The following is a 12,926-nucleotide window of genomic DNA, read 5'->3' as shown; positions in this document are numbered from 1 at the left end:
ACTGAAAAGGACCCTTGCCCATCGTGCTCTACTCCACAACACCAATAAGGTAATTACTTTGTTACCGAGTGCTGTAGATCACAGCCTGTAGATAGATCTTGAAACTAAACCATTACTGTTTGTATCACGTGATCTGTCCCGATCACGTGACCTAAAACTTTATTGATCCTTTTGTAATACAAAATGTACAATTATATACTTTTTAGAGTGATAATAAATGAATTATTATCATAAACCCATTCTCCTGTGCATACATGTTTTTTAACAAATTTTATTTGTATTTAACTATTTGTTTTAATAAATATTGACTATGTTTAAACAATTAAAAAATCACCACCCACCTCACCTGGGCAACCCCCCCCCTAATTAACTCAGGGTATATATAGAGCTTTCCCTGACACACCAGTCATTACTGCTCCTGAAGAAGACGTGCCAACACGTCGAAACGCGTTGAGCTGCCATCAGCATCCTTTTCATCTGCACCTTATTCACTTACCCGGACCAGCCCAATGATATAAGGATTCAACAACCTCAGCATTCCCTAATACGAGACACATCTGGGTTATTTGATACCATCCAAACCCGAAAATTATCTGTGGTCTTTCTGAGTCGATCTGGATCCATAATCTGCTGGATAATTCTCCGGGACTCCATCCATCCTCCTCCCCAAAATATACAGGAGAGAGACTGCCGAACTACATACTTGGTAAATATTCTACCATCATAGGTGCATTTGAACTGCTTCTTTTGTCCACCCACTGGAGCACTACCTTTCCAGACTGCCCTTACCCATCCCCCAATTGGTGAAATAGAGAATTCTCTAAAGTTGTCAATTTTAAATGTTTTATTGATGTTTAATAAATGTATATTTTTGGCTAAATTGTGTTAGCCTCCTTTTCAGTCAAACCCAGCGCTGTATACTTTCCTTTTTTTTTTTTTAAACCATTACAGGGAGTTTTACACACTCCCATATACAGCTGCTTTAACTACACTTTTGGTCCATATCTCTTTGTATTTGGAGCTGGTAGAGGAGATGCGGACATAGGAGGAATCAACGGCAAACTGGACTGAATCCACAGCGAGACAGACACGACTAGGCAGGAAGAACGGGGTTAACGAGCTGGAACCTTGGGGAGTGAATATATGGCTGACTGAAATTAGGACTGATTTGCCAGGAGCAAAGCCAGGATGCATACAGCCTGTCTGACTTTTTGCACTGACCCTGAGTTGCGTAGTCAGATCTCTCTTAGGGGCTGAGAGCGGCTGCCACTGGCTGCTCAGACAGAGAGGTCAGAATAGGGCGTGTCTGTCAAAATATCAAGTTTGCCCACAACCAAGATGGTGGCACTGGCTTACCAGCGCCGTCCACCAGCCAGTCCCTGCTCACTGCCCCCGTCTGTGACACAGCGTGAGAGTGTGCTCACTGCACACACATGTGGCAGCCTCCTGTGACACAGTTTTTGTAATGATCATAGTAGTAAAACATAATAAAAAACATTTTTTTTTCAAGGATGATCAATGTTATTATTGATGATGTTGACGATAATAATAATAAAAATAGTTAATACCTGTTATGCCATCACGACATTTGCTGTCTGCCCACGCAAAGCACTCAGACCACGGCAGATAACTGTTAAACGAGGCAAATAAATAATATAGACTGTAGGCAACAATAACATTGTAATAAATGGATACCAGTCCTGATATAAGAACCATTGTAACACCAACCCCTGCAATTGAAACAAATGGCATAGTTAATATGTATAAATTACACATAGGGCCTGATTCTGGTTCATTCGCAAAAGCAAATTCTCTCTCTGATGGACAAAACCATGTGCACTGCAGGTGGGGCAGATATAACATGTGCAGAGAGAGTTAGACTTTGGTGAGTTATTTACTAAGAATACGAATACAAAAAATCATATTCGTATTCTTAATTGATTCTATTGGCAGCCTAGCGGCCAATCAGGAGCCGATTTTCATTCGGAGGAGAGGCGCGTAAGATGAAAGATCTCTGCGTCTCTCCTGTTTAGTTCACGGCAGGGGGCCGGCGGGACACTAGCGCTTTTTTATTTTGTGAAGACCTGGTCTACTTCAGGAGAGAAGAGATCTTCGCCACAGGAGACATGTAAGTATAATTTGTTTTCACAGGTCCCCATGGATTACTTCGGACCCCGACACGGATGCCGACATGGACTGGGACGCCGACACGGACGCCGACATGGACCAGAACACCAGACCAAGACCGAGGGCTACCTACGGGCTCAAGATAGGTAAGTATTAGTATGTGTGTAATGTATGTATTAAATTTTTATTTTTCTGGGTTGTCAGTGTGTGTTTATTTAACTATTTCTTGTACTGTGGAACTACAAGTGCCAGCGGGCCCTTTAATGTCCCGCATGTTGGGACTTGTGGTTCTCCAAGTCCCAACATGCGGGGGAGGCTTGCTGGGACTCATAGTTCAACTCCAGAGTCATCCTGCGGACGTCTCAACAAAACTTTCCACTCCAAATTGGGAGGCTTGCAACCCCCATATCAAATCTGGATAAAGTTATTACTGAGCACCGCTGTGGCCAAGCACTACAGGATCACACCATCTATCGGGTACCCATTGAACTGTGGACATATAAAGGTGATATCAAAACCTCAGTGGATGCAGCATTTTACATTTCCCTCTCCCCCCCCCCCTTCTTTTACTGTGTAAATTGTATTTTATGTGTTTACATTGTAGCATGCTATTGTAGTATTAAAAACTTAATTTTTTAATTTTTCTTACTCTGTCATCAATAAGCGCAGTCTACCCCTCTCTTTTTTACTTTCTATAGGGACTGACAATCCCTTTATTGACAGCCGCTGGTTGAAGCCACTCATACAGGCGCCCCTTCAGTTACTTTGGTAACTGACCCCCCCTTTTTTCCTTGCAGTATAAGACAATAGTTTATTATTCTATTTTTTACACAAAGATCAGCTCAATGCCCACCGCCCAGGGGCATTAGGACAGCACCAGGCTTCAGCCCGGTCAGGTAAGTCCTGGAGGGGGGGGGGGGTCCCCACTCCCCCAGGACCCCTGGCCAGGCTGACTGGTCAGTAGGTTTAATGCTTTGGCCGCGGGACCTTATATAATAAGTGTCCCCCGGCTGTGGCATTACCCTGCTGGCTGGTTTGGCCTGGGGCTGGTTCTTAAAATACGGGGGAGCCCTATTCCTTTTTTCCCCCGTATTTTGGGAACCAGCCCCGGACCTGGAGCCTGGGGCTGGTTTTAAAAAATCGGGGAACCCCTATTTGCCGGATTCCTTGATTTTTTATTACCAGCCCCGGCTCTTTCAGCCTGGTGCTGGTTACGGCTGTTTGGGGGACCCCACGCTGTTTTTTTTTTAATGTATTTTTCTATTTTTTAACACTGAAGCCTGCATGGATCTGACAGATCCGTGCAGGCTTCTGCCAAATATGACATGAAAATAAAGTGTATTTTCCTGCTGTATTTGGCCGGCCATTCGCGGCCGTTTTACGCTAATTAGTGGCCGTATTGAAAATACGGACACTTAGTAAATCAGGAATCACCATTCTTTTCAATGGTGGTTTCTGTCGTATTCTATCGATGGTGTATTTATTCGTATTTGTAAATACAAATATGAATGTCCCATCAATACGAATACGAAAATTCGTATTTTTGGCATAGTAAATTCCAAAAATATGTATACGCCAAAAAAAAATCATATTTTCGTATGAAAATACAAATTTTTGTTAGTAAATTTCCCCCACTATGTTTCTGGGCAAATGAGTAAATACTGGCTGCTTTATTCCTACACTGCAATATAGATATCAATTTGAAGTACAAACGCCACCCAAATCTCTCTCTGCACATATTATCCATCTGCCCCACTTGCAGTGCACATGGATTTGTCCATTAACCCTTCAGTGGTGTTTTTTTTTTAGGGAGCGCTCCTCACTGGGCAAGTTTTTTATGGGGAGAGCGCTCCCTAAAAAATACCCCACTACTCTCTCCCCAGGTCCGGGCAGCGCCGCTGAACTGTCAATCAGCCGCCCTGTCCGTGCTCCTCGCAGCCGTCTTGTCAAGCCGGCGCCGGAGACTTCAATAGAAAACCCAGAGGGGAGAAAGGAAGAGGAGGCGCGGCAGAGGGGAGGGAGCCGGGCAGTGCCGAATCTGCCTGAGTTCAGCGAGTGAACTCAGCAGCGCTGCCCAGCTCTAAACAGAGGCAATCCCGAGAATTTTCTGGGCTTGCCAGACTGGGCACTGAGGCACAGCCCAGAAAATTCTAGGATTGACACTGAAGGGGTTCAAGTGAGAATTTGCTTTTGCACGTGAACCAGAATAAGGCCGATAATGCTTGCGCAGATGTTACAGATAAGTGGAATATAGTAATAACCACCCAAAATTATATCTTGCCTATGAGTAGGCCCCTCACATCTAAATGAACATTTTATTTTTATTGTTGGGCTTGTATAAGTGGACAAAAACTGATATACATATATAAGAAACTAGTAAGCTCGTTTGAAGCAAAAGCTTTGAAAGCTAGTCTGCACCTTCTGCCTTCTGTGTTTGTGCATGTGTGAGAAAGAGATGTAGTTCCACTCTCTGCCAGCAGATGGCAGTGTTTCAGAGACCCACAGACACTAGACATCAATATTTAGATTAGAATGATACTGAAATATAAAACCAATAAACTGAGGTGTCTGTGTGTGCACTAGCAGCAGGGTCTGGATTAACCATTGGGGGTGCCCGGGGCAATTAAGACATGGGGGTCCCCGTGAAGGTGGTTGAAGTGGTGGTGGTGGTGGGTTATATTAGATTATGGATATCTCGCAACATGACTCATTCCAGTTCCAGCTCTGGACACCTGATACTTTTTTGTCTCAGCCTGCACTCCATACTGTCCGGCTTGCATTCTGATAGATGGGTTCTGCTGCTGCGTAAAAGGGACAGCTAGTGATGTCAGTGTGCTCCCGTTGGGGGGGGGGGGGGGGCTAACAATAGTGGGGCCTGGGGTACAGTATGCCCTAGTATGCATTATATCACCCAGTTCATATTATGCCATGTTATGGTGACTCAAGTTAACAATATGCCACACTCTGCTTAGTGGGAAATTTTGGGAAGCTAGTAGAAACTCTATGACCTGGGTGCAGTTGAGTCAGGTCAACCTTTATGCACGGTGCAAGTGACTAGGGGGTAGGACCACTGGCACTGGGAAGTAGACTACTGCACTGAGGGATAAACTCCACACAGACATAGGCATTCATCCACACTCACCCCACTTATCTAAGAAATAAAGACGCGTACAACTGAATGGGCTTAAAGGGGACGGCTTATTTATTTTGAGCAGGGGCGGCCTATTTGAATCTAACTAAAATTTATGTCCCTGCTCTAACTAAGGTGGCGGGCAAAGAACGGCATGCAAAATAAACAACATTGCTGGAAAATAACAAAGTAATAAAAATAACAAACTCCGGATCTAAGGGCCAATTGCCCTTAATTGCCAAGGACCGGCCACCTGCCAGCGTCCAAGACAACGGCTCAATTATGAAGCAGACTTTTCAAAAGGGGCCAATTGCCCTTAAGGCCAGGGGGTTGACCTTCTGCTTCTGCCCCTGACCTCGCAAATAGCACTAAGGCAGAGCTCACCACTCTGCCCGAGTCATCAAAAAATTGGGCCACCTGCCCTAACTACAAATGTCCGCCAGAATTTACGCTATCCGAAGTAGATGATCGTTAAGGTCCAGATGTGGGCCCACCTGGGTCGGTGATGCCCAGATCCCGACATCAACCAGCATCTAAGTGTAAATACAGCTCTAATTTAATTACCGTTCTTTCCGCCAACCAAAATAAGCCGACAACAACTAAAGGAATAATGCAAACGACTTCTCAACAACTAATTCTGACTAATAAATGGGGCGGGCGGGAGGGCAACGTTTCCTGAAGCAAGAGGCAGAATCTTCTGGAACCAAGAACATCACCCCATCAATCTCCACCTCTGACCTCAACCAGCCTATCCTGAACCGTCATTCAAATCAGCCAACCCGTCAATCAAGACAAGCCGAACCCTCAAGCCCAGATCAAGTGTGTGAGCTAAGGATTCCTGCCAATAGCCAGGTGAGTTTATGCTGTTTTCGGCCAGACAAGCTGGCTTCTACAGTCTTAAACTCCACACAGACATAGGCATTCATCCACACTCACCCCACTTATCTAAGAAATAAAGACGCGTACAACTGAATGGGCTTAAAGGGGACGGCTTATTTATTTTGAGCAGGGGCGGCCTATTTGAATCTAACTAAAATTTATGTCCCTGCTCTAACTAAGGTGGCGGGCAAAGAACGGCATGCAAAATAAACAACATTGCTGGAAAATAACAAAGTAATAAAAATAACAAACTCCGGATCTAAGGGCCAATTGCCCTTAATTGCCAAGGACCGGCCACCTGCCAGCGTCCAAGACAACGGCTCAATTATGAAGCGGACTTTTCAAAAGGGGCCAATTGCCCTTAAGGCCAGGGGGTTGACCTTCTGCTTCTGCCCCTGACCTCGCAAATAGCACTAAGGCAGAGCTCACCACTCTGCCCGAGTCATCAAAAAATTGGGCCACCTGCCCTAACTACAAATGTCCGCCAGAATTTACGCTATCCGAAGTAGATGATCGTTAAGGTCCAGATGTGGGCCCACCTGGGTCGGTGATGCCCAGATCCCGACATCAACCAGCATCTAAGTGTAAATACAGCTCTAATTTAATTACCGTTCTTTCCGCCATATCAGTTCAGCTTGAACTGACCCGCCACCAACCTAATTTCGAATACTCCCTCAGCTAAACCTCTAAACTTCTCAATGCGTCTATTAAATTCTGGAAAAACAAGTCCATCCCGACTAAAGAGAGATGCACCCCATCCGGCCTGTACAGGGTCTCGTTTCTAAAGGATATGGCCTCGTGCCTGACGACCACTCCGCCCTCCGTTGCTATAGCCCTGCCGACTACGGAATTGATCCGCCTACGTACCAAATCGATGGCGCCCGGATTGAGTGCATCTCTCCAAACCCTCCTAGGTATAATCTCTGACCAGAAGAAACGGCAAAATCTCCATTCTCTGATCAGATCCAGCAATAAATTCCGAATCTCAAATCGAATATTGAGACCGGAATTATGCGTGAGGTCGTTGCCCCCCAAGTGGATGATGACAAACATTGGGTAACCAAACGCCCTAACTGACTCATCCAAGAGACCCCTCAACGCGGACCACCTCATACCTCTACGCCCCAGCCAACGGATAAATCGCGTCTCAGGGAAACGTTCCGTATCCGTGGTGACCTGGGACAAGGACAACCAATAAATAAATGAATGTCCCACCATCCAAATCATATTGGTGTCCAAGCGTTGACCTGTAAGTTGAAATGATATATACCGTTAGAAAATTTGAAATAATGGCAAACATCTGGCAACATTTTAAAGGGGGGCCTGGGAGATTCCCTTAAAGGTGATTTTGCAGTTCTATATTAAATTGTTGATAACTACTAGGAATGTGATTTAGGTGATCTATTTAAGACTAATTTGATTATTGACCCACTTGAATTATGTATAATCCCTACTCGTTGTACCCTATTCTACGGGTTGGGGGGGGGGGGGGGTGGGGGGGTGGGTCACCCGATTTGACTTGAGGCAAAAAACACAAATCTTCCACCAGTTGGCTAGAGCCTAATTTAAGACTGGTGATAACACAAAAAATTCCTCAAGGCCCCTCAAACACTAAAGCGTGTTTGGGCGAGCGGCTACTCCTCAAATGGGCTCACTGGATTATGTCGGCCTGATGTATCGCTTAAATGCACCAGACCGCCATCTTCCGAGTGCTCGTATGTCGACCTGAGACCAACCCGCCGCAGCGGCTGCCGAAGCGGCGCCGATACGAAAAGAGTGTGTCCCAAAGTCGGCTGGAGAAAGACCCTGATGCAATATACAGCGCCTGAAAACCGACCTGAACTGGAAGTTAGTAAGTGGGGACCCGTCGATGTGCATCAGCCAGGCCCCGGGCAATTGAGGCCGCAACTCCACGTAAGCCAGAGCCGCCGCCACCGGACAAATCCGGCGGTCGCTACTCCGACCCAAATGGACCCACTGCCCCCTGCCCGCTACGTCGGTCTTTGAGCGCTGAATCTTGCACCATAAACCGTCGTGGTGCACGTCGACGTGGCCGAACAGCATAGGCGAGGGAGATGCCCTGGTTGCGGACACCAACTCGCCTACTCTGAACGCCCCATGGAACGCCATGGCAAAGGCCAACCTGAAAAGTCGAACCTCGTAATCGTTTGAGCAAATCACTCTTAGGGACCTCGAGATTCGACGCAACAGGCTGGCATCAATCGGCCGTCGCCTGTCGGGCAAAACCGGCCTGGCTCTGGCCCATCCCTTTAGCATCCTGGAAAGCAAGAAAGACTTGGTGATGTCTCTCTTCCCACCAAGACGCAAAAAGAATGATATGCCTGCCAGAGAGCGTCCAACAAAACTTCTGGACTTACCCTCCGTGTACAGGCTCCATACATAGGCATTAATAAGACGCTTATAGCTCTTACCTGTGCCACCCTGTTCCAGCAAGAACTCGCTCCAGCGCTCCCATGAGGCCAGATAAGCTCTAAATGTTGCTGGCGCTAGCGACCGCAGGGCCAGCTCCTCTACCCCTCCAGAGGCACCTGCCATAAAAAAGATGGACATTGTTCACCATACTTCTGGGCTAGCGGCACAAGTTGCCTGAATCTTCCCCATTCGAAACGGGACAATGCATCTGCTACTTCATTAAGTACGCCAGGGACGTGCTTGGCTCGCAACGTAATATTGTTCGCCAAGCACATCAACACTATCCGTGCTAGAATGCGCAAAACTGGGAGGGAGGTTGACCTTAGTTGTGTAATGGATTGGACCACCCCTAAGTTATCACACCAAAAGACAACCTCCCTGTTTCCCAATTCTGCGCCCCAGAGCTCTAAGGCGACCATTATTGGAAATATTTCCAATAATAACATATTCTTGGTCATGCCGTCTCGTGCCCAAGATTCGGGCCAAGCCTCTGCGCACCAACGTCCCGCATAAAATGCGCCGAATCCGGAAGATCCTGCTGCATCCGTATATAATTCCAACTCCGCATTTGCAACGGCCGGAGCTTGCCATATGCATATGCCGTTGAAATTATCCAGAAACATTTCCCACACTTTCAGATCCCTCTTCATTTCTGAAGATAGACGTAGAAAATGGTGGGGTTTGCGAATCCCGACGGTCGCTCGCTGCAGCTTTCTACAAAATATTTTGCCCATGGGTATTACTCTACATGCGAAATTAAACAGGCCCAATAAAGATTGAGCCTGTCTAAGTGTTAACTTAGCAGCCGCGATGGCATAAGTTATTTCGTCATGTAACCGGTGTACTTTATCTAGTGGAAGTTTACACAGACCTCGCTCGGAATCAATTTCAATTCCGAGGTACACCAAATCAGTAGTAGGTCCCTCGGTTTTTTCCCCTGCCACGGGAACCCCGAAATCCCTAAATAACTCAAGCGCTGCTTCTAGTAAACTAAGGCACAGGTCAGAATCTGGAGGACCCACTAAAAGAAAGTCGTCCAAATAATGAGTAATGCTGTCAACTCCCGACACTTCCTGCAGGCACCACTGCAAAAATGTGCTGAAGCGCTCAAAATAAGCGCATGAAATGGAGCAACCCATGGGCAAACATTTATCTATGTAAAAGCCCCCATTTAATTTAAATCCCATGTACCGAAATGCGTTCTTATGCAAAGGTAATAGTCTAAAAGCTGATTCAACATCCAATTTGCACATGAGGGCGCCAGGACCAACTTTTTTAATGATGCCTATAGCATCCTCAAATAAACAATAATTAACTGTGCATAATTCATCATCGATGGCGTCATTGACAGACGACCCTCTAGGACAAGAAAGATGCTGAATCAGCCTGAACTTTCCCTTAACTTTTTTGGGAACCACCCCAATAGGGGACAAAATTAGTCCCTCAACTGGTGGTGTTGCAAACGGGCCTGCCATTCGACCTAGTTTTACCTTGGCTTCAACTTTTTGTGATATTATGTCAGGGTGTTCCATGGCAGAGCGTAAGTTTCCCTTACTACCCGTACTAATTGGAGCGGAAACAGGTAATTGAAAACCCTCTGAAAATCCGGACTGCAAAAATATTGCTCCATCTCTGTCCGGATAGCGTTCCAGCCATGGTAACATCCTGACCAATACAATTGGAGTTGGGGCTCTATCCAACGACAGGTGCCGCTGGACCGCGGCTTTGTTTCGTCGTGGACTGACCCCCAACTCCCCCACCAGTTGGAGGTTTTGTGCAATCCTTGATTGCGTGTTGACCTCCGCATCTGATACAAAGGTGCCGAAAACGACACCGGTTACCTAGGTTGCATTGCCCATTATTAAATGAGTAGCACCTACCATGGCCATGTTTCGTATTACTTCCCTTATTAATATTATTGTAAGGCCTGCTCCCATACTGCCTTACCCACCCCTTATTCTCAGGAGCCCTAATAGGTGTAGCCGATTCGGCGACTTCGCCGTATAATTCTACGTCTTTCTTACCAAAATCGTACACCTCCCGGCCATGCTGTTTCCTCCTAAACTCTTCGTCATAGACCCGCCAACCGGGACCGACGTAAGAGGTGTAGAGTTTATGAATAAGGAACTGGTATCTCACCAGGTTCACATATTCATCTGGATGTGTCTCTAAATAACAGGCCGCAAAAATTAGTATGCCTCTTACCCAGTTGTTATAAGTGCGAAATGCATCCTCGCTAGCGGGTCCTTTCTTCCTTGCGGCTAGAAGGGCCCGCCTATCCTTGCTTGTTAAAGCAAAGATATCTACATAGCGCCCTTTTCTGATCCTATCTCTAGCCCTAGGGCGCAAACCCCGCTTAACAGCGGTGTTCGCGCACTGCACTGCATCAGACTCAACCGATACATTGGAGGACCCGGAGCTATGGGACCTATATTCCCTACGCCTCTTCCGCCTTCGTCTCCTCACGACGCCGTCCGAAGATGACTTATCTTCGGAAGATGTCGATGCCAATGAGGAATCAGAGGTCTCATTTCTGCGCCGTCTCTTACGAGACTTTGCAGATCTTTTCCGCTTAGCTTTCTTCTCTACCGATGAATCCTCTGACCCCCCACTGCTGGACCCTGCATTATCATCCCCAGTCCAATCAGGATCATTCGTGGACTCACCAGTATCGGAAGATGCTGCCCTCCTTCTTCTACGTTCACTTCCTCCTCGGTTTGACGATGTTCCTTCCATGGCTTGTTCCGTGGAATTTTGACCTGTCAATAGAGGTTCGTTAACAACCCCCATCACAGGTGGGACATTCGGCGATACCCTTTCAGCAGAGGAAATGACATTTCCCCCCCGCGCCGCAGTAATAGTCGGAGATATCGCTTTGGCTATGAGGTCAGATACTGACTCCAAAGTTGCCGAAGGGGCAGTTCCCCCCTGCCCACCTGTCCCGGTGGTTAACAGAGGAGCCACTGCCGACACCACCGCTGCGCATATAGATGTAAGCGCCGAAGTGTCTAATGACACGGTGTTACCCTCTGTGTTCCTCCCTGCAACCGCGTCTGCATATGAGCGACCCGGTTGCGTCCTGGCCCCTTGTGGCGCCATATTGGTTTCCCTAGACTTCTCGGCGACCAACCTTCTCCTCGCTGCCCGTCTAGATCTGGCGTTAGAATTTCTAACGCCCTCTACAGGATTCATTTCAGAATCACTTTGTTGGTCGCCGTCGCTAGCCTCGCCTTCTCCGCTTGCAACAGCAAAGGGAGATTCCTCTTGTGGACCGGATTCGCTGCTTTGCGAATCCACTTCACCTGAGTTACCGCTTGAGGATCCGGATTCGGCCGAATCCTCGCTATTATCCTGCCACGTAGCTACGGCCGACTTAAACATTTCAAATTCAGCATAAGTTAACTTATGCCTCATGTCCTCAATAAATTTCCCCCTGGGGTTGCCACTATAATTAATGCCACTAGATGGCGCTGCTGCCACATTGATATTATCTCCCTTTTTATGTGACCTCCTGCTATTCCCCCTTTCTCCAGCAGAGGGCGCTCCAGGCATAGAAGTGCCTGCAACACCCTCTGCAGCATCTCTGGCTGCACCCCTGCGGCCAGTTATACCTTTGGCGGCCATTACAGTCCCAGTGCTCATAGGCACTGCACCCCCCTTTTTACTCTTACTTTGCGCTCCGGTCCCTCGACCGGTGCGCCTTGATTTCCCTTGCAATGTACCCTTTTTCCTGCCTCTAATACTTTCCGGCGCACTGGTGTTGCTAGGGGCAACGGGGTGTCTCTCCCGTCCCCTAGCGCGCCTTTCATTATTTTGAACTTGGGGAGAGGGAGCCGGGCCGGGCTGGCTCCCGGCATCCCCCTCACCGACCACATCTCCACTATCCCGCGCCGCGGTGTCTGAGGCTGGGCGCGACGCCCGGCGCTTGCTTCTTATCCGGCCGGGGGGAGCAGAGAGCAGCGCTGGAGAAGAGGGAGCCGGGCCAGGCTGTATCCCGGCATCCCCCTCCCCGTCAGCTGCGTTAAGCCCTGCGGTTACCGTGGCAGACCGCGACCCCCGCTGCCTGCTGACTACCCGGGCGGGGGGAGGAGGGACCAGCGACGGTGCTCCTAGCAGACCACCGCGCGATCTCCCCCTCCGCCCGTCGCCATTAGAAGTGGCTGCCCGCGGCGTCGCGGATTGAGCCCCGCGACGCCCTGCACCAGCCCCACCAACCTTGGGCATTACTTGGGAGGGGGGAAGCAACTTGGCGCCCGCATTCCTCCTGCGTGGCGAAGGGGATAAGCCCCTTACGTCGCCGCGCGCAGGAGGCCTGGCCCTAGCCCTAACATCAGCCTCCTCCAGGCTGACATATCTA

At 48.1% G+C, this 12,926-nt stretch overlaps 1 protein-coding gene across 1 annotated transcript in view; it reads right to left on the bottom strand.

Annotated features, from left to right (window-relative positions):
* LOC146035895 (sodium- and chloride-dependent neutral and basic amino acid transporter B(0+)-like) overlaps positions 1-12,926 on the bottom strand; it is a 98,661-nt gene that overhangs the window by 41,781 nt on the left and 43,954 nt on the right. The window contains exon 4 of the mRNA XM_083159592.1: positions 1,569-1,730. Within this exon, the coding sequence (XP_083015718.1) occupies positions 1,569-1,730 (162 nt within the window). The remainder of the gene's footprint in view (positions 1-1,568; positions 1,731-12,926) is intronic.

Source organism: Crinia signifera, chromosome 9, assembly GCF_055691185.1.
Source record: "Crinia signifera chromosome 9, ASM5569118v1, whole genome shotgun sequence".
NCBI classification, from domain to species: domain Eukaryota; kingdom Metazoa; phylum Chordata; class Amphibia; order Anura; family Myobatrachidae; genus Crinia; species Crinia signifera.
This window is presented reverse-complemented; position numbering and strand designations above follow the sequence as displayed.